The 23452-nt window shown below is 42.0% G+C and overlaps 1 protein-coding gene across 1 annotated transcript in view; it reads left to right on the top strand.

Annotated features, from left to right (window-relative positions):
• The window catches only part of LOC128297132 (tachykinin-like peptides receptor 86C), a 47242-nt gene extending 27524 nt beyond the window's left edge, over positions 1-19718 (top strand). The window contains exons 6-10 of the mRNA XM_053032702.1: positions 6368-6518; positions 14436-14632; positions 14749-14882; positions 16999-17433; positions 19450-19718. Coding sequence (XP_052888662.1) covers positions 6368-6518; positions 14436-14632; positions 14749-14882; positions 16999-17240 — 724 coding nt within the window. The 3' untranslated portion in view covers positions 17241-17433; positions 19450-19718. The remainder of the gene's footprint in view (positions 1-6367; positions 6519-14435; positions 14633-14748; positions 14883-16998; positions 17434-19449) is intronic.
• The last annotated feature ends 3734 nt before the right edge of the window (positions 19719-23452 follow it).

Genomic DNA, 23452 nt, shown 5'->3' with positions numbered 1-23452 from the left:
TGCAAAGGTAAACAAAGTGTGTAAGTGCGTCAAACGAGCGAGCGGCATTTCTTCGTAAGGCTCGTGCGCGTGTGACGACACCGAATGGGGTTTGGGATTGGTTCTTCCATCTCCTCACGCTGACAAAAAAATGGGCGCACAAAAAATAATCACTACAACAGATTCGCGTCGCACCCAACCGCACTAGTAACTCTTTGACCGCATGCCTGCTGTGGAAACATTCCGCGCTTACTTCGGTGCACATGATCCGGTTGGATAATTGAATAAACCAGACCGTGTTTTGTTCATCACAACCCATCATCCCACTGCGATCCTTCTGATTATTTGCTGCGTGTTGTAATGCTGTTTGTGTTTCGTTAATACCGTCACGAAACTCAATTTCGGGCGAATTCGCCATTGAATGCGGGGTTGAGATTTGAGCCACTCCAACCGTGGATCATTGGCGAAGAAAGTGGATTCACCGGTTCCGACATATCAAGCTCGGCGTAGATGGAACAGACAGCATGAAAACAAAACTCGACGGCCACGTGCCGTTCAGACAGCGAGAGAAGCTTTTATGAAAATTAACGACAGCTGGGCAGCGGCAGCTGACGCGATGAAGACACAAAAGTTCCCAGTTGGGTCTATTAAAAATCATCTTGATAAATGTTTATGCGCATATTCCGACAACGATAGCAAAACGGTATGGAATGGCCGTTCTTCATGAATAAAAAAACGGTATCACTCGCACGATGCGCATCCGATCGATCCGAGATAGTTGGAGACAAACCGGTATAACTTACCGTGCGCCATTACTATGACCCTTGTGTTGATACGTTTTGCTAACATAAAGCCATGAAAGCCGATATTTTTCTTATCGGTTTTTTGCGGACTCGGGGCTCGGTAGCGTTTTTAGGCGGTGGAAAAATAAATATCTGACGGTAGCATGAGCCGAATGCGTAGTTCACCGGTGGATAAGGGTCACCCGAAAACGGAAACCCCACCGTACCGTGCACAATACAACCGGAGTGAAATGTGTCAAATTGTAGCCAACCCCAAAAGCGGAACCTGACCCAATTTTCGGGAAGGAAAATGATACATCATAAAATTCGCAAGCTTAAAGCTCGTTACGTACGATAGCTTCGCACAGGCGGAACAATAACGGTTCGTTTGGGAACGCGTATTTAAAGACGTGGGTCGGTCGGTTTGCTTTTCATTTCACGCTGCTTACGACGTTGATTGTACATCGGTTGTGTGAGGTGGAAAATGTTCAATCGGTGCGTCGATCGACCGGAAGGAAATCGGCAAACAATGGCCAACCATTTCCTGCACATTCCTGATTCCCTCCTTTCGTATACATCCGGTGCGTTGGGATGGAACAACGAGAGCAACATACGAATCGTATACTTAATTACACTTTGCTGCTTTGCTGTATGGTTCCTCGTTCGGCCCTGGCAACACGTGCACGAAAAGGGGGAAATAAAAATTCACCTGAAACTCCCGCGAAATCGTCAGGATCAATCACACGCTAGCTCCTTGACAGGTTCATTCCGTTCCACAGTAACAGTGCCGGGTCGGAAAATGGATTCTTTGCTAATCTTGTACGCGAAACGTGTGGCGGTGTGGTATGGTACTCCCCGGTGAAAATATTATGACAGATAATCTATTTTTGAGTTCATCATCCAACAAAGCCAACCTGACGTTACACATCGAGTGGAGCTTTTTTTTTCTTCGTCTTTTCTGTTCTTTGGTCTTCCGTAGTCGTGCATTTTTCAACCCAAACAGAACAAAACAGAGCAAACTACGGCCGAAACCGCCTACAGTAACACCGGTACCGGACCTGGAATGCAATCAACGAAATTTCAAATTTCGTTACTCGTCCAATGGCTTCAGCTTTGCACGCTGGGAACATTCTACCGACGACCAAAACAAAGCATTCTACATTCTGGCACTGTCCTTCCGTGCTTTAAATTTCTGGTGAGTGTGTGTGTGTGTGTAACCAAAAATGGCCAACAATGCGGTAGTAGACCTCGCCTACGTGGCAAAGTGTGCGGTTAACCATCGCAATTTGCCCAGTCCTCGTAAGGAAACCACCGGCCACAAAAGTTCTTAGCGTCAGGGTTGGAGATTTGGCCGTGAGTTAGCAAAGTTTATACCGGTTTCGAAGTTTCACGAGCACATTTTCTGCTCGAGATAAAGTTGTGAGATTCATCACCTAGTGACCAATTATTCTTTGGGGGGTTTTATTTTTTTTGTTGAACAGAAAGGGCGAATGCACAACAACCGTCTTGCGAGACAGCAGTGATGCAATGGCTTTAAAACAAATAACGATTAAATGTGTAAGCTGGTAAAAGAGCAGGAGGGATTTATGAGTTGTGAACATTTTTTATTGGATTGCATGATAAGGTGCTCACTGGAGATGCAGAACTCGATTATTATCCAGTCATAGAGAGATTCCTGAGCTTTTCGAAAAGCTACTTAAAAGCTCAGCCATTAATCAGTTAAAGATTGGTTGGTCTCTGCTGGAATGATAAAAAGGATGAATTATCTTTAATTCCACTGTAGTCATTTCCACATCTCAAGTTAATCTGGATGCCTCCGGACGTGTCTACTTGTTGAAGCTTACACACAGGTTGAAAGTTAAGTTTTACGATGCTTGTTTTATTCCACTTTTTCCCTAAACACAATGCTCTGCCCTTTTTTGATGCTCTTCATGCTTGGTTGCGACTTACAGAATGGTCATGTTCTTGTGGGAAAGTTGTCACCATTCTTTCAATTCTTTAAAAATTGAAGTGGAAAATGTTGAAACAGAGATGGAATCCTTTTCACTTTCCAAATTTTAAACAGAATAAAATAGAACCTTAACTACGGTGCTTTCTTCACTAACACATTCGGCTTGTCGACAAGTTTCGCTAAGGTATGCATTGCGAAAGCTTTGCATTGCATCGGTTTCATCTAGCAGCAGCTCAGGAAATAGGTGAAACATTCCTTAACTACCGCAAATATTTCTTTTCTAGTAGCAAAAAATCAGTGAAACCCTCAAAACCTCTGTAAGTATTTAAAACAATAACAACACTTGAAAATAATACTTAAAATCAGTGCGACGTATGAAAATTGAGGCCCGAAGAGAATTTGCTCAAACCACACGTGTTGCTTAAGCAGTGACTTACTGAATCTGCTATTGAGGGGACCATTAATTGCCCATCCTTTGATTCGTTTTCGCATCTTTGTTAATGGTGTACAGGGCCATGAACGGATCACCAATTATGATCTACAACTCCACCAACGAGTAATTAGAATGTCTACGGTACTTCACGGATTAAAACCTAAGCCTATTACGAATTCAACGCAATGAAGTGCGTTAAATCAATACCAAACATTCAGCAATGCGGCATGCAATTCATCTCGTATTCATCTATGACCGAAGCTAATGTTGATATTTCGGCACAAAATTTTAACTTGAAGCTGAACCAAAATTGATTTGAAGGACTACTCTCGACAAAAATAGCAACGAATTGTCGGGCAGCGGTTCGAGAAGCACTTGAAGCTGAAGCGTTCTGTCTTCACCGTAAAGTTTTGAGGTTGAGCGTCTGTTTGCACAAACTCCTACACAAGTCAGGATCTGTTGCCATTGGTTGGAGGGGGGGATTTCAGGTCTATTAAACAGCTTACCGAACTTGGCGCGACTTGCTTGCCTCATCGCCGCTTCGATTCAGGCCTTAATTAAGAATTCTTGAAATTAGATCCTTCATTAAAGCAAAAGTATTTAAAACGAACGAAATGTATAATTCAAACAACACTTTTCTGAAGCGCAATTTTTCGGAACATCGCTTTTGCAGCTAGATAAAGCGACTATAAAGTCGGCTTTAATCCGTTTGTATCCTGCAGGAAGAAAAAAAAAACGTTACAGCTGCTTTTCAGTTTTGCAAACAGCAAACAATGCGCAACCAAACATTAGATAACAACTGTTAACTGTTCCTGTCCCATCTCACCGAATGTCAAACGGCACGATTTACATCACGAACTTGGGAAGCACAATAATGAACTTTTATCATCCGGTGACCGGCTTTTTTCAACAAAGACCAAACACAACTTTTCCTCTCATCAACGTTCGGTACAAATTTCCGGAGGATATTGTCTTTGATTGGGCACGACAGCAAAGATCAAACAAGTTCATTGGTCTGTGTTGTTTATCGGTCGATAAAGTGTTTCTTCCGATTCTTCATTTTTCTCGCCTTTTTCTTGCAATGCTGTACGGTACTGTATGTCATGCAGCCGGTAAAGTGGGTGATTTATTTCGTAATGTCTAAAAAAAGAAACAAACAAACCAATTGCCAATTTTCGACGTAACCGTTCGGTCGTTTAGGCTTAGAAAGGTCGGCTAAAAATGTTGCACAAGCATTGCACTCATCGTGCACTTCTTATAACTGTTTCCCAAGCGTTGTGAAAAGGTACGATGCACGTCGAGGAAATGTGATCAATTTATCGTGGCGTTACACAACTACCCGTAACTCAGTCATTTCCACGAGGACGAAATCAATCTTTCGCAAGAGTAAGCTAACAAAAGTTCATACCAAACCACGTTAAACAGTACACCGGAACCGAGATGATTGCCTGACGTTAGTTCGCTGCGTTCGAGCTCACTTACAAAACCTCCTTTACCGGCACAAAACCAGTTGCAGTATGCAAATTAATAGCTACTTGGTAAACTTTCGACCCACTTCCGGCTCACCGGCTCGCCACCTTTATGGAATAATTTCCTAATAAGAAGCTGCAGCGCACTAATTGCAAAACCAACACGCACCAGCCAGCAGCAGCTGTCGGGGAGCCGGAAACTCGGTGTCACCGCACTAGCTGCCAAAGTGCTAAACGGCAAAGTGCACTAATTGAAAATGCGCGAACGTGCGAAGGGAGCGGGAAGTTTCTTAGTGCTGGGAATTAATGGTTGCAGGTTGAGCACGGTGTGTTTAAGCGGTCAGATTATTAGGTGTCATTTTTCCAGCCGGGGGCAACTGTGACATTTTAATTATGTTGCATTACGCTGCAGGAAAGAGTTAAGGGCGTTTTTGATCAAAATTTGATGCATTTTTTTGTTAACCATTACCTTAAAATTATGCTCTAACGCTTTTCATTACTTTTTCGCTATCGCTCTGGCATAAATTTTTGGATTTATGGATAAAGTGGATAGTGGATAAAAAATGTCAGTAACATTAATAGATGTAGGGCCACGAAAGTTGACAAAATGCTGACAAATATGTCAGCTGACAAAATCGACAATTCGACACACTTTGACGTCTGGTGGCCTCAGTGCATATGGTACGCTGTCGTTCCCATCGTCTTTAAATGACAGGTAATGACTTACCATGGAACTTCAAAACTTGGATCTACATCGAGCAACTTATTCGTGAAGCTTTCGCAACACTCCGCGAGAGCCCTACATCATACAAAGCCGTGGCCATTTTCGAACATTGAAATCCACCTTCAACTGATACATAGTTATCTTAATCCTTCACTAAAATAAAACGGATTTCTGCTGTCTTTTTCATCATAAAGAGCTAATCAAGCAAAAGTAGAAACAACAAAGATCATTTTTGTACTTCACATCAATCATGTTGTACACATTTCCGCAAAATGGTTACAAGTGGAATTAAATTCTTCAAAACGACAGTGTTCCAGATCATACATTAAACATACGTTGAATGGTAGTGACATCTAACATCGAAATACTTTGAATTCTATTGTACTCCTTCTATTTTTGCACAACATTTTTTTACAAAATTCAAAAAACAAACATATAATAATGATTGATTCGTTAGTGTAGTGTGTTGGAATTCTCATGGAGATCACGCCAAACATGTTTCCTATTTCGTTGTTAAAATATCCTCCATTTCGACGAAATTATCACAATGCGTTACGAGCCATTGCAGGCATTAATTTACTTTTCGCCGAATCACTCATTTTCCTAACCATGGCACACTAGACGCGCTGGAATAGCAATACCGTTCATTACAGGAAGCATCTCGCTTCATCATGCTTACGCTAACTCAATAATCATCCCCTAGAAGAGTCCCTTGCCGATGCTCCCGGCCATGTGCCGGAAGGGGTTTGTATGATTTTTTGTGTTTGTGTCCGTAAGCATATTCTCGTACGATATGTTCATCTTTCGCCTTTCTTTTCGTTTTGCTCATTTCGCCGTTTCATGCCGAGCTTACGCTATGCCATGTCCGATGCCACTATGTCTTTCCTGCCCCCGGTAGCGATGGTTTTCAATTAAGCCGGTGCTTCTGCACAATAACTCAATTAGCTAGTCCGTCGGCATTTCATTCCCGTTTTGCTCACACTGTTGTTTTTTTTTGGCTTTTTTTCCTTCCATTTTTCAACGTGATAGCTACAACCTGGTGTTCCTGATACTCACCTACGGCATTCCGATGCTGATCATGATCGTCTGCTACTCGCTGATGGGTCGTGAGCTTTGGGGTAGCCGCTCGATTGGTGAACACACCGAACGGCAGCTGGAGTCGATGAAATCGAAAAAGAAGGTAAGTGTACTGACAAAGTTAAGCTACGATGGTGATTTCTTCCCATGGGTCTGTGTCCACCCGGGTGACAATGTGAGCATTCCGCCTAGTCTTATTCTGGTCTTTTTTGCTGCTGTCTTCACGGTACACGGCGAATAGTGCTGTCCAAACGGATAGCTATTCGTTTTATCCGTTCATCCGTTCTTACTTAACCCATTCCGATATTATTTTTTCCCAATGATTACCCTTCTGTTGTGTACGACACTTCCCCGCTTTCATTCATTCAGCTTCCGTACACGGCTCTGGTACGGAGCATGACGTTAAAAATGTATACCAAACGATCCGAGTACCGTGCTGGCCGAAGTGCGCCATTAGTAGATAATAAAAAAGTCCAGCAAACATTGGTATTGAATCGATGGAATGACAATCAGCACAAGCGGTCGAGCGTGAAGGACTTTGTAGAATATGAAACCGTAGTGGAGTAATCGTTCGGAGCGAAACAAAATAAGATCTCGCACCGTAGAAAAATAGCAACTTTAAACACACTCGTTAGCTGATGTTTATTTAAACGGAACGTTTAGACTATCGAAATAGCTATTTAATTTAGGGCGAACATTTCAATTATGGTATTGGCCAATATTAAAACTCGTTGACAATTTATCGGTAACATAAAATATATAAATATATATTTATACCAGCACCAACAGGAAACCCGTGAATTAAACTACCTTATGTTGTTACACTGCAGACCCTCGCCGTTGCAATGGTGGTTCTGTTGGAACTGTAATACGAATTATTTTCAAAGCGCTGCTTAATTCTTAATTTTGAACCATAATTTCTGCCTTTTTCCTTTCCTGCTTTCTAAATGTTGTTCTCCTTTACCACTGGGGTGGTAACCTTTGGATATTTTACTTTCAGTGGCATCCCTCCTGTCGGCTTCGGATGATTAGAATTTTGAGCTTGGTGCTTTCCTTTCCGGATATGCCCATCGGTCTGCTTTGAATGGAAATTAAATTTTACGTTGCTTAGGTCCTTTTTTGTGTTTCTATTTTCTGTGCGTAGCAAGATGCATACGCCGGCAGCGCTGGCCATTATACCGTACCACGGACGGACGTAGAATATTGAACAAGGGCATAACACTGAAAAAGCGTGATAATCGAGGACGGACGATGGAATTTTCAATTGGTTGTTCATATGTTATGGACTGTGTACTGTTTTATCCTGCATGCTTGCTTTTATATCATGAGGGCCACCACAATAGTCCCACGATTTGACGAGGAAATAGACGTTCTTTAATAGTGGCTCAAAAATGTATCGCAAAGACAACTCAACAATTTTCAAAAAACTTTTATTTCAATTAAAATGCTTCATGTGAAGCAACTCGTAGCATTTTAGAACGAGCACAGTTCGAACGACCGCCATAGCCATTTATGACGCGTTGATAGCATTTAATATGCTATGACCGGCAAAGTGCACCTGAGTTTTCCAATGAAGGCCTTGAAAAATGAGCGATAAAACCATTGAACAGTGGCACAAAAGTTTACCGGGCACCTTCATCGTGCTTCACCGTCCTTTCCCGTGTGCGAAAAGTCAAAAGGAAATCGATTTTTCATTCCACCCGTAATCTACGGTCGGATCCAATTTCTTCGAACCGAGCTGGAACCCTGCAGTGGGCAAACGGTGTCCACCTTCCAACAACAACCAATCGCTCGCACCAAACGTCCAAACCGGTCCGGCCCTGTTCGCCGGGAGAGTGATTCATTTCCGAAATCAAATTACACTAAACCTGCCTGATCCTTCCGAAGAGGCTGTGACACCTTGTGGTCGGCGGCGGACTAATCAATTACCGCCTCCCGACGGTCAATCGTTAATGTAAAAGAGTGGCCACTCCGCTGGCTCGATAGCACCTTCGGCACCGTGCATTTCGGCACGTGACAATCTTCATCAGTGGAAGCGAAATCCCCCGAAAATCTGGGACGCGCACACAAAGCGGAGAGTTTGGGCAGATAAGTTAAATGACTGACAGTTATCGGTCAACGTTTGGCGGATTGGGACGCTAGGATCACTCGATTGTCACCAGGCTTTAGGTTACGGTGTTGGGTCGGTCCGTTCTGTGTTGATACATAAACTATCTTTGAATTAATCTGGTAAGCTTGAACCGTCAAACAAATTGACACTCTATCTGTTTCAATCATATTTGACGTGTACAAGGTTTGATGGGAAAAAGGTTTCACGAAAGGCGAACAACGGGCATAGGCCCGCGGCAATCTAACCCCCGAAGGGAAATCGTATCGGTGTGAAAAGCTTTCACAATGGAAATGAAAGCTTTGGTGTAGCTTGAGGCACCATTATCAGGTATCGATGGTGGTTTTGCAATGAATAACATCAGTCGTATTAATATCGGTGATGCTGGATGTACATTCTACAAGAAAAGACTGCAAATTATTGGAATATCTCGGTTTAATTTCACCATCTTCCACGCTATGCATAGAAACAAGAAAGAAACAAGAACACCTCATGTGAAGTACCACTGTAAATGCTTCCTAAAGGATTGTCGCATTTCTAAATTTGCTATGAAACATTTGTTTGAAACATTCGTTTGAAGACATTTTCATGTTCAACCAGTGACGGGTCAACTTATCCCGAGTGTGCTCGGCCGTATTGCTGCGTAATATTCCGTCTATAGAGTGGTCCTAACTTACTCCTTACACTAATAACCTATCTTTGGCTACATTTCAAAGCGTTTGTGCCTTTGATTCCGATTTACTAAGACGACCAAAGTCTCTATGAATTCCACGTTGCCCACAGCTCCAACATTCTAGCGATGCCAGCTTCATTAGCAACAAAACAATGCCATGTGCTTCTCCTGTCGTCCAAAATAACAAAGCTTGTCAGGAAGCTGTGTACAGTGTTCGTGTTGAATTAGCTGAGGTTGATAGCAACTTTCTCCGAAGTGGCTTTCCTTGTTAAAAGATGAAATTGAACAATGGAGAAAAATGAGTGAACCAGTGCTGCTGGTGATGCTCGAATGCGCTTTTGCACAAGGATGTTCGATTGAGCGAATGCTTGAAAGGTAAAGACGCTTTCTGTGTTTGCAGAGTTGGGAGCAAGTTTGCTAGCAGATGTTTTTCATTTGGAAAAACCACAGACTAGCCACCAGCAATCTGCCAGCCAATATTGAACCATTTATGAAGGCGAGTGTGCTCTATTCATTATTGGTGTAAATGGTTCTCGATCGACGAGAGGGTAAAGTTTTAAAGAGCGGTTGGTGTTATATGGATGCTAGTCTTGGAAGCTCTTGCCTACACAGTTTGCAGGTTATAGAAATAAAGACAAAGAAATAGTTGTGGTAGCTGGGTTTGGAGAAAGTTTTTCGGCCGAAAACCGTGTTGCGTAAAATGTTGGGTAACAGCAAACTTTCTTCAAACCCGTTCTTAAAACCACGAACTTACCTTTCTTTCACATTCTTTGTGAGTTATTTACACAAATATGTCCATGTGCGGAAATAGGCCTCTTCTTACCGATAGGCGTTTAGAAATAAAATAAAAAATATTTAAAAATCTCGTGAAACTTAATAATAACCTTCACGAATTATCCATGCCTAGTCGCGAGCAGCTTTATCCTAGACTGTTTGTAAGTACGTTAAAACGTAAAGCTGATTAAGAAAGCTGGCCGGAAATTGTCCTGGATGTCAAAACAATGGACTAAGCGGATGAAAAAGAAAACAATCTTTAAAATTAATTTTCTTGTTTTTTCCCGTTTGCTTCTAACGTGTTTCGTTAATTGTGCGCTGCGCACTCAGTATTTGCCTGCCGGTTATGAGGTGCAAAAAAGACATAAGGTTCGTCTTAAAAAATGGGTGCCTATCGTATTCTAAGAAATGTTTACCCACTGACAAAAGGGACAAGCACGGTGCGTCGCTGTTGTAGCCACAGCGGAAAAATAAAATGGTGTCTGTTGGAAAACTTTTTCAATCATTTGCTGTACCGCTCGAGGTGCGTAAGCGTTCCCATGTTCGAAAGCTTTCACATAAAAATTCTATCTTTTCTTCTTGAACGAGAATGTTTTTTTTTTTCTGATCGCACAAAGGATGTTCTATCTAACAACACAAAAAAGAGGTATGTAATTAATAATTCTCCTGCATACGATACGAACTAATTAGGTGCGATGAGTTTGAATCCTTAAGCAAAAGTGCGTGCTTGAAGTTAGCCAATATAGGCCCCTCAACAACAACATGCTTGATAGGTGGCATGCATTTTTCATTCGCATTCGACTAGTTCGCATTCACCGAAAGTTTCATATAGAAAACAACATGCTTATCGATTTTCCGTTACAACAAAATTAAATTGTGATCATTTGCAGATGTTTTGACACGAAACGGGTTAAAGGGATTGTTATGCGTAGCAACACGCTCCGAATTGTCAGATTTGAAGTGATGTAGAAAATGATCCTATTAGGTTGCCATGGGAATGACGGTCATTATCGTTCGCTGCTTACCCGTGTTCTGACGCGTCCGAATCGTGCCATTGAGTTAGATAAAAAAAATGAGACCTAATGACATGTACAATACAATGTCACATTTCGGTTATGGCGTTCCATCTAATGGCGCCGATTATCCGTGCTGATCGGGACTCACCGGTTGCCGAATAATCGGATAACACGGATAATAGGCACATCTACTTTTTATAATAAACAGTCGCGTATAATGTACCGGTGGTAGGGTTTTTAGTGTATACGTTATTTTATGTGAGTGTATTTTATTGTTGCAAAAGTAAATGTAGCTGTTTTGTTTTCAGTATTGGAGCTCTTTTCTTAATATGAAATAGGGTCTTTCAATTATTCCGTCAACGATGGTATGTCTAATTTCCTTTCGAACTGTCATTCAACTGACGGATAATCGGGCACCCGGTTAACCAGCGCTCCACTGTATTTGGTTTTCAATTATTTACCATTAAACTCGAGAATGCGCCTGAAAGGTTAATTTCGTCCCCAATAGCACGATTCAACAACACGCCAAGTTGTCAGAAATATCGATTCAAATATCGATTCCTCCATGCTAATCGATATCGATTATTTTTACGCTGGGTTAACTCATTTTCCCTTCAGGCACTTCAATCTCGGAGGTCTTTATGACTCGAATAGTGAACAGGTGCCTTATGAAAAACCTGTATATATTTTATATGTAGTTCCAAGCCTTATCACCTGGTGGTACTTAATAAAATGGTATTTCAATAAGTTTCGGTAGTATCATCCATGGGTTTCTATCTTTCATGTAGCAATATTGCACTTTATAGAAGGGTCAAACCAACAGAGACTCTCTAACAACAAAGATCCAAGATCAAAAAAGTCGATAAAGATTTTAAGGACCCTCACAGTGTAAAATATCTATTGTTATTGCAAAGCCAGGTTTAGAAGTAATCAGTATAGTATGAATACCAACACAGCGATACAGAATAGACAGGCCAAAGCAAAATTAAAAGTGTACACTTCTATCGTTGGTCTTGGTATCTTACCCTCGTTATGCAAGACATAATAAAAAAAAACCAATCCCTCTACTATTCGGATAGGAATGCCAGCTCAGTGCCTATTGTTACATTCATTAAACATCCCGTACTGAATGCTCGATGCTGAATGACTTTCTATAACAATAAAGACAATACATAGAATAGAATAGAATAGAATAGTACACTTAAAGAATAAACTGTAAAAAAAATCATACCCATGATTGTCCCGGCAAAACCGTGCACGCCTTGCACTGTCAAGAAACTACAGAAATAGTTTATGACGGTTCGAAATGAGTCAACGGACATCTTCTGTTATTGTATGAATATTGCATAGGATGTAAGCCCACGGAAAATTTGTGACAAAAATCAGTCAATATAGTTCATAGTTCAAACTTTGTTTCACTCACATTCGCCCGTAGGCTATTCTTGACGTTGCACAATTTCCATCACTCATAAACGATGAGAAAATTCCCATGCTGCAATTAATATTGCATCCATTCGAGACACAACGAACCCGTCTTGGAATGCCATACGATGTGACATTTTATTCGCACGACATCTTCGTTACAACTCTATCGTGCTGTTTACTTCCGGCTGTTTCTTGTGTCGGGAGTGAAGTTCATTCCAAAGTTTACGACTGTAGCGTTCACCGACCTACCGGCGACAGGTACGATGGTGCTCTGCTTCGCTTTTTGTTTGCGCCGTATTCCATGACTTCGCTTGCGCTTCATTTCGTTCCCACCGTGGGCATGTTTGGCTCGGGGAAAAGTTACAAGCGTCACAATGTTCGCCATCACTTACAAGAAGTAATAATTTCGAGAAGCTTGCTTATGGCACTTTTTATACCTTGTCCAGTAAGATAATCATATCATAAGATCGTACAGCCCCATTTGGAGGCAGAATAAAAGGATCTTTTGTTCCTTTCGGCGTATATGCTAAGACACGTGCTAAAGTTAGATCCCCCCGGTGTGCAGTAGGTCTACTCTATGCAGCAGTTTTTTGGGCGCCTAACCATAAACTGGAGCGAATCATGATGCTCATATCAATGCAAGCTTACGGAAGCGATAAAGCGAGAAAATGTGCATGTCACTGGTTTACGTTACAAAACGCATCACTGAGTCAGTGGTTTGTGTTAGTTATTACTATTATTTCAAAGGTAAATTCGGAGAACAATTATAAATACTCCACTTGAGTTTTAAAGAGCAAATCAAGTTTGTCCCATACACTCAGTTTCACATGTTGAAAGTTTTCAACGAAAAAAGCACACTTTGCACATTACAACAGAAAAAAAGTTCTTCATTTCTAAATATAGGTCAAAACATCGCTCGTACCAACGCTTCACCGTATCTTCTACCCACAATCACAAACAGATTCATGCTAATGGGTTCCGTATGAAAATTGTCTCCACCTAACCTTTCCGTGCCAGGCGTGCCACGTGCGTTTGACGCGTTGAAGCTGTCACGTTTGCGTCTCGCTAATCGTAACGAGCGAGTCGTCGTCCATTAAACTCTCCAGCCCCTCTTCGACACAAAGTGCAACCATCAGTGGCACACACACACACCATGTTCCACATTTTAGCATCCTCCATCACCAAAAGCGACCAAAAGCTTAATCCATTCGCTTCCTGTTCGCCGAAAATGGAAAGGAATTTTTATGCTGTCCTTATTACATGTTGTTTCGTGCTAGCTATTTCGTATACCCGTCATACGCAACTACAGGACCGATAGCCACAGCCAAAGGAGACACCGTACGGGGAAAACCGTAGGAAATGGTCCCACCTTTCCAGCTATCCGCTCCGCTCACTAATGTTTGAAGCTGCGAAATTTGAATTCTTTCACGTTTTTAGTTGTCGTGGAAGTTGTATTAAAATGGCGTAGAAGCGTAGAAATTGTGGTGTGCTGCTGCGGAATACGAGGTGGTTCTTTTCCTAGCATGACAGTCGCTTCGCCAAGAAACGAGAAGTAACAACATTTCGCTACTGGCTTGTGCCTTATCGGTGGTTTATGCCGGATACGGGTACGGGTGGTTGCTTAGTATGCAAACAACGGCTGTTGAAGCAATAACGCTCTAAAGGTTAGAAATTTATTTGTCCACTCAAGTGTCTCTCCCCACATTCCGGGAAATTTCTTAATAGAGGAAAATGCATGAAAAAAATAGGACTACCAGCGGCTGCTGTGTGTGCTAATAAATCTTACTCAATGTTGGAAAATATTTCATATGAATTTCATTGCCATAATTTATTGCTCCTCATTTAACCGTCAATTATGAGTAATGTGTGTAAAATTAAATCCTGGGCATCATCTGTGGGTCTTTCAACTTTCTCCCGCAACCCAATCCAACCCTGACCCTGCCACAATTTATGCATTGTTATTGAACAATCCTTCACCAATCCATCTCCAAGCTAACCGTACCGTATTACCTTTGCTTTTCACAGGTTGTGCGAATGTTTATAATTGTGGTAACGATATTTGCCATCTGCTGGTTACCATATCATCTGTTCTTCGTCTACGCGTATCACAACAACCAGATGACATCGTCGAGCTACGTGCAGCAGCTTTATCTGGGCTTCTACTGGCTCGCCATGTCAAATGCAATGGTTAACCCCATCATCTACTACTGGATGAATGGCCGGTAGGTGATGTGCGCTGCACCGCATGCTCACGTGTCGAGTGCAAACATATTCTAACTCGTGTATTTAATACCATCTCTCACTCTCTCATTCTCTTCACTTTTCACCTGTTTGCCAGCTTCCGGGTGTATTTCCAGGAAATCATCTGCTTCTGCTGCCTGCAGTTCATCAACTCGCGTATGCGCGACGGTGTGCCCCAGGGTGTGCTGCTGAACAAGAACTCCAACTCCGAGCTGGGCCGGTATCGGTCGTGTAAGTAATGCCCGCTAAGCCGCTCGGGATTAGTTTAAGCGCTTTAGGGGTATGTTTGCCAGCGTAGAAAAACGAAACAGCACGATTCAATTAAGTTTTCATCCGCTGTAAATCTCACAAATCGTTCGGATTCTGCGAATCAAGAAGCAAAAATAACCTCTCCACCGAAAGTACGGTGGCAAGCACGTCGATACTATTTCACCGGCGCTGGTTAGAATATTGAATAAGGGAAAGCAAGGCGGCCTCGTGCGAGAAAGGGTACGACAACCGAAAACATCACGTTTGCTAAAGTTCCACTACCACCGGGTTGTCTTTTTAGTACCAAAGCTATAGTTATTACGGTAGCCCTTACCAACCGAAGACGGTGAAATATGGAAGGCCAACATTAAGCCACACCGGGGACGAAGAGCGAAAGTTTCGACTGGATAGCTTGCACGGAGCAAATTTATGAAAGGACAGTACAAAACTCAACCGAATTATATTTTTCCTTCCCGTCGAGGCGTGTAGCGTGCATGTACCTGTCACACCGGCAGTATGTTTCCTTTAGCTGGATGAATTTTACATGTTCCGTCGCACAAGACATTTCTCAACCGAACGTAAACTTGCCTCCCGTGGGGACATTACAGGCATTCAATAGCTCACCTGGAGTTTGTACTCCCGGGTCAAAGTATTTTTACTGAGAGGTTTTTTTCCCCCCACCAAAATTGCAACGCAACCATTTAACCTTGTATGTTTTTTATTTACCTTTTCCACGAACTTCGAACATTGCCTCCTTCGATAAACAACCTTGCGCACGATAAAATCAATCTCGACGGTACGTTTAACCTAAAGGTTGAACTCACGCAGAGTGCCATGATGGAACGTTTCTCAATCAAATCTGATTGGATACTCTGCTTCCACCTCATCTTTGGTGTCGATATGTCCAGTTTTCTAGCGAAATCGAGGAAATAATTGGGTTTTTATTCGCATCCCTTCGTATTGATACCATTCCCTCCCTTCCTCTCACTCTCACGCACACTCTTCCTTCAAAAGAAACCTTCCAAGAATGACGTTACCCGGGAAATGCATCCGTGTGTATTGTGGCAAAAGCTTTCCCATTTGCTGTTTCGCTTTTCCGACTTCGGCGGGAGTAAACGGTTGATAAAAAACGATTCAGCAAACAAGTTAGCTGGAAACTGGAAGCATACGCCCAATCGGTCGCATTTATTGCTTTCTGGCGATTATTTATGAAGGTGCTGAAGTATTGATAAATATTTAATCTCAAACACGGTACAGATACACAAGTGGTTCGCTATTCAGGGTGGGTGACCTGACTGCTGTCGATCCTCTCAAGACGAACGTCCAAGAGCTGACAGGGATGAGAATGATAAAATATCTCAAAACAATATTTAACTACAGACAAAGAAAAAAGACGACATAAGTTAATCTTTCGTGCTGGCAAAAAGTTTAGCGCTCTATAGCACGAATAAATATACTCACTTGCAGAAATCGTTAATGTTTCTGTTAGCCAAGCGAATTTGTCGCTAGCAAAAGGTGATACTCACTCACCATTGACAACTTTTGTGGGGTTTCTGGGCCGGTCCCCATGGTAACCGGCATCCTTCAAATCCCGACAGGATGGCTAATCGATACTACCCAAAATTTGGGTCTCAACTTTCCATCATTAATCAAATGCCTGTCGGTCGTAGAAGACGAACAAAGTTACTTAAAGGCCGTGTTGGATAAATTGGAAAGCACCGGCACTGAACCTGCCCAACCATTCATGGCTGTGTAAGGAAGTGCTAGGAGTGAATAGAAAACGGCATATAAACCAACGGACGCTTCCCAAAAATGGGTGACCATTTTGTTCCGATTATTGAATGATGAAAAAGGCCCTTTAAAGGAACGAGTTTCAGTTGATTGACCTTTGAAAACGGGAGTACCATTTCTTTTCTGTTTTTCTTCGCTATCCGCTAGCAGGTCGATACCTTTGCTATTTGTGAAGACTTAACGGTTGGGGACTATTTCTAATGATTTAACAACTCAATTAAAGCCATACTAAACGTTCCACTATTTCACAAAATACTTTACCTTTCTTTTCTGTTCTTTTTTTCGCCCCATCTACTCCATCGACTAGATCGACAACGGTCCGTCTCGGTACGATGGCGACCGCCGAGCACGGAAGAGTACCGGATGCGTACGGGCATACCCCGTCCGGCTCATCTAAGCGTGAATGTGCTAGAAAGTGCCGCGAACGGTGGCAGCGACAAGCAGCCAGTTGCCGACATTGCCGAGCTGCAGACCATCAACTTCCTGCACCTGAACCACAACTCGAACGAGCTTCAGCACAGTTCCTCCAACAGTCACGAATTCTCCTGACATCCGCAGTACGATTAAGCCCACGGTCACCGGCCAATGGTTGCCGGTCCAGCGCGACAAGCGGTTCGCGAGACGAGACTTTGCCAGTAAAGTCTCGATGACGGAAAGGCCGGTTCGTGTCGTCTCGTTCACGCACGCCCGTGTGTGATGGGTGTGACCGGATCGGTCCAAACGTTCCTGCCAACAAGCTGGTGTAAGTCGACATTCCTAACGTGCCGATTTAAGCATCCACACATCGCCATTCCAGCAGGTGTTCACGGGGAATGATTTCTCATTCCGAACAGCCACCCGTGATGGCCGTTTTGATAGATCCAATAGAAAGTCATTTCGATTTTTCGATTTTCATTCTGTATGGCCGTTTTCCAGCACTCCTATCGTAACGTCCTACCGCAACAACGGTACATAAGCGGACATAAAACCGACCAGCCGATGAGGACTTTTTGATCCGATTACAATTTTCCGCCCGAATCAATGTCCGTATGACTTTTTTCGCGCGCACCTGCATGCACACATTGGCCATTTCACAACGCATGAGTGTTTGACAGACATCAATCCGACTGGTAATTGGTACCGACCACTGATGGGTAGTGGCCAAATGGAAATTTCTTGTCGTTGAAACGTACATCTGTTTTTACCACACCAATTTGCATGGGTGACAACCTCATGCGTATCATGTCCTGTAGATTTCTGACTGTATTGTTTAGTACAGTTGTAGTTACATTCATGAAAACCAATCTTTTTCTTTTCAGAAACCCCGGCCCTGTACCGATTCCGCACCTACTCCCTGTCCTAGGGTCACTCGACCACCTCTTTACCCATCCCTGACCTTTGACCCCGGTTCTGTACCATTTCCGCACCTTCTCCCTGTCCTAGAGTCTCTGTCTTTGAATTGAGTATACTATTTTAGTATACCGATATACTATTTTTGCATGCGGCCTATACTATTTTAGTGCACCGATGTGCTGTTTTTAGTACACAGGTGGCAGAAAAATACTAAATTGGTATTTTTAAGTATATAAAGGAATACTAAATTAGTATTCCTCGTACCAGGTGATTCAGACTAATTTACAGATCTTTCCCTCCCAGACTTAATTTTACATAGTACAACATGGTACAGTATTGGAATACTGGTATAGGTATACTATACGCTACTACAGGTTTACGCAAACTATACTACTACGCTAGATTCAAGTTAAATAACTATTAGTTCTCCAGGAATCCTTCAGTCAGTGCTACAGTCAACACATCAAAGCATAAATCTGCTGTACTGGGCATATACTAATTTAGTAATTGTATACCACAAATTTCCTATTTACGGTATGGTATTTAAGTATACCCAGAATATGCTATTTCAGTATACACTTTATTTACTATTTACGGTATGCTATTTCAGTATGCTGGAACATGCTGGTTTAGTATATGCTATACTATTTAAGTAGGCGGGAATATACTAATTTAGTACGCGGTTAGTTTTTTTAACTTTATTGGGCAACCTGGATAGTTGTTCTTGGCAACAAGGGATTGGTTCGGATGTAAATTTGTACCGGTGCTGTCGAATGAAGACTGCTGCCGCTACCAAATATATAACCAGGCACATCTGATAAAATGGCACCGTATGAAATCTACGTATACAACGGAATTCTGTTGCATAGCCCTGTAACCGGGCCGATTAGCTAGTGTGAACAAAATACAGTCGTCCCGGTGTTTTAATTGTATGCTCGTAGGTTTACATGAAGTTACTAACACCCAATGACCCTTAACACGAATGCTTTATTTGGTTCCTAAGTACGACCATTATGATTGATGATTTAATCCTTAGACTGGAGACGGCGTCAATACAGTTTTTAAAAAATGCTAAGACAAGTCCATTAACACAATGTCCATTAACCCATGTCCATTAACTTTGAAATCGGAGCAAGATATGGTTCTTCTCCTACACAAGCCAACATACACAAAGGATCAATCTGGTTTAAGATATTTTTATTTGTTCTGAATGCAATTACTAGTTAAAAAAATCCCCACAACTGAACAAACAACCTCGAAGGGTTTTTCTCGCCTCAGTATAAAGTGCTATTGATTACAAGGGAACATTTCTCCGAAAAAATACACACACACACCTACAAAAACCTTTAATCCCAGACGTGTTGGCAATCATGTAGCTCTAATCACCTGCAACGTTCTGTTTACTCTTATACATTTTCTTCCCCAGGGGCTACTGAGATGCACAGGAACATAGAGCACGCTGGAACTGAAGCAAATGCAGTTTGCTTTGTTTTTGTCGGTGGGAAACAGTCAATGAACGTTCGATGATGAACGTTCGGGCAGTGGCAGCAGTCTTTTAGAGGTTGTAGTAGACTGGGTGAACAAGTACATTTCTAAAGAAAGATTTTAAAAATAGTTTACAAAGCGCTGGTGCATCGTAGAACAAACGTTCGTAGTAAGCCAGATGTTGTTAATACTACCAAATGCTCGTAAGCGACACACTCAAAAAAAACAAAACAGAACAAATGTGAAGAACCTAGCCCCAGTGAGATTAATAATGAACAAAGTTTATTTATAGCCTAGATCATGTTGATCGCTCGTGTTCTTGAGAGTTTATCGGAGGGCTTACTAGACTAGACCGAACCGACTTCTTTACCCTTTACTTTACCCTACGGATGATGGCGTAGTTGTTTAAGACCTATACTAACCAGAGAGATATCCATATTGTACCGAGTAGATTTCTGGCAATGTGCAGGTTTAGTTGCTAGCATGACCGTGTAACGAACGGAGCGGTAAGCCTGCTAGTGATGGTACACAAACAGAGGTAAATGGTTCTCTTGGGCCGGCCCGCTGTAGAGCAGGATAGGTTCGTCTTGGGGTTGTTTGTGGGTTTGTAAATCCAAGTGAGTAAAGGTGTACAAAATAAGCACAAGTGCGCTCAGTAAACCGTTTGAGGTGAAGGACATTTGTTAGGCCAGTCAGCAGACGTAAGACACCGTGAAGGAATGGTACAAAAAAAGTAAACGATAAGAGAATTAAAAGAATTTTTAACAACTGTTAGGATAATACTGGTTTAAAGCTCACATAGATGTCAGTAAAAAATACAGCAAAGAATAGAGATTTCAAAAATTGATATCTTCGTGTGTTTGAATGTCCCCTAGCCCGTTTGTATGCTATCCGAAATTGAAGCAAAATTTACTGGTAAGTCTGTTAACGTTCATTTCGCTTCTGAATGTTGCATAACCATAAACTTGCCACTTCTTTTCTTCCTTGCGATACATTTATTTTAAATTTAATGCTACAAACAAATAGTTTTCATATGGTACGTTCCATGCTTACAATTTAACCATAACGATTTATTCGAAAGCTTCCTTGCGTGTAACGTCCTTTCCGTTGTAATTATGTAGCTGTTGTGATGATTATATTTTCTTTATTAGTTTCCTGTAATTTCCAGACGACACTGATTTGAATAAAAATCATTCCAAATAACATACGGTGCGCATGAGATTCCGTTTACCCAAACCTCGCTTGTTTTCTTACGAATATGAACAACATTTGTAGTGTTCAATTCAATTACTCTAGGGCATTCCTAAATCCCAAAGCATACATTTCGATGGGGTTGTATTTTCTTACCCAATGATTTGCATGAGAATTGAAACAGAACAACTATTACAGTTCACAGAAACTGGGCCAACACACATAAATCTCTGCATGATTTATGCGTGGGCAACGTTCGTGGAACATGCTGAATAGATCAGTTGAATGAGAAGTTCCATTTTCTTTTTCTGTTGGTTTCCGCCTACAGTGCCGTCTGTCGTTGGTCGTCGGTCGTCGGGTCGTTTAAGGCCTTTCCCTGTGGTCGATTCAATTCGCACTTTTGCTGAATGGACTTATTGATTGATTCCTTAATGGAACTCTCATTCAACCGTTTAATTGATAGTCTAGCGCTGTAACCAGTGGAGGATCAATCCCCTTGGAGGCCCAGGGCGGAATTTTTAAAGGGGGACCTATAATTTTGCTACGGCAATATCGGTGTTAGAGAGGTGTACTTCAAACATGATTTAACAACACCAGCAAAGTCTGGGAAAGAAAGCTCCCTTGCGTACACCTCAGAGTTCTGTTGCGTAGCCCTGTAAACGGGCCCAGTAAGCTAGGCTATATATAAACGTTTGTATGCGCTAAGGAGAACCATAACGCCACTACTTCGATCACATTTTCTACGATTTACGTACATTTACGGTTCCTCATTAGTCCAACGCCTTCTACGATTTTTCGCCCAAGGTACAGTTTTCAATCGGTTTACTTTACTGTAACAATCAGAGAAATGTTTTATATAACCAAGGAAGATTATTTGATCATTTTTTTTACCTTTTAAATTAGTTTTTTTTGCTATAAATTAACTCTGCTTTAAAATTTTCAAAAATCGCACAATCGGCACAAATATAAAGCACTCTCACAATCTGAACACAATCACAATCTCATAAGAAATAGTCGACATTCTACGAGGCATCTGAAGCCTTGTACGATTAAAAAAAAGTATTTTTGTTTTGCTGACCAAAAATTAAAATATCACACAAACTGCACAAAATTTGGAATGATCGTGGAATAGTAAAACAAACAAATAAATAAAAACAGTCCACACCAAGATGATTCGTTAAGTGCTGAGTTTTTAATTCTATGATAACTCTGTAGAATGCAAATAAATACCCCACTGGTACCTATTAAATACCATGCTGGCAGTACGCTATAAAAATATTTATTTAAAGTTGATTGACTTTCCCAAAACAAAATTCTCATATTTCTGTTTCAAAAAATTTCTTTTATATTTGCACTGAAAATTGTCTTCCCGTTTCCGTACGCATTGTTCCCACTGAACTTCAACATCGTGCAATCCCACACATGAAATCGATGTGAACCGTTTAATATTAAAACCTTTGGTAACTTGGAAACATTCCCGGAATGCATATAAATAGATCCACTTGCATCGAAGTGTGGCGTTTCATCTAATCAGCAAAATTGTTCCAACACCCAGACGATTCATTCATTATTCACACCCAAGTCATTTACTTTTAGCGCAAATCGTAGAAACCACCGGGCGTCTCCATCGGTGGGCTTTCCAGCGCTTATGATCACGATGGGTGGGTGTTGGTACTGAATTGATTTTGTACTAAGCACGTTCCTGGAATTTCCGTGTGACAAGTGTCGTTCGTAGACTTCCAGGTTACTCCTTACAAATAATTTACACCTTCGTAACAACGATTGTTCCTGTTCGCAAAAGTCTTCTTTCTCATTACCGGTTAATAGTCTTTTTCGCTGCATTGAATGCCCTTTCACTAAAAATGGTTATTCGTGTGCGCTGATTGATCCTAACCCAGCCCAGAGTTTAATCGTCTGATGTCCAGAATCTACCACGCTACCATGCGGGAAAGGTCTCGAGCTACAACAACCGTTGTAAACGGTGTACTCGGTGCAGATCTCGTACCAATTTTTATGATCAACCCAACCGATAACGGGTCACACAAAACAGGCCGGTTTGCTGGCTCGCACCTCGACACACGCTAATCGAACGATCGACCAAATGTCCCTTGCGTCAGCAGGGTAGATTATCGCAAATTTCCTCATCACAATCAACTCCATTAAAAGCTCTCGCCGATGGCACCACACACCTTCCATGAAATTGTTTACATCATCTTGCGCAAGCACGGCACACAAAAAAAAAAGCTCGACATCTTCCCCGAACCGATGGACCGAAATGCTAACCGCAACAAAATTCAATATCGAAACCCTACTATTGAACGGCGCTTCTTACGGTGCGGCATGAACAAATAACTTCCAACCGCCCCTCCAAAAAAAAAAAGGTACCCGACTCCCGGCCATGTCCCGGGTCGGTTAACCGCAATGTCGTCATAAAAAAGGGTGCTCGTCTGGGCTCTATATCCCGGTGAATGCAAAACTCATCTCGTTCGTCACGCGCGGGATTGTGGCCGCTTGTGGGACTTCCCCCAAGGGAAACCGTACTCGGTGAAAGTCAAACGAGAGATATGACCACGCTGGCCGCAGCTTCGGACTTTTTTTTCTTCTCCACGCTCACTCCGAAATAGAATATGCAAATCATATTGTACCGTCACACACGCCACTGATAAAGTTCCCCCTCAAAAAAAAAAAAACCCCGAAATATCCCAAGCGTGGGGCAATCGTTGGAACGCCAGTACGGTAAGTGGGCTAGTGCC

The sequence above is a fragment of the Anopheles moucheti genome, chromosome 2 (genome assembly GCF_943734755.1).
Source record: "Anopheles moucheti chromosome 2, idAnoMoucSN_F20_07, whole genome shotgun sequence".
Taxonomy (NCBI): Eukaryota; Metazoa; Arthropoda; class Insecta; order Diptera; family Culicidae; genus Anopheles; species Anopheles moucheti.
This window is presented reverse-complemented; position numbering and strand designations above follow the sequence as displayed.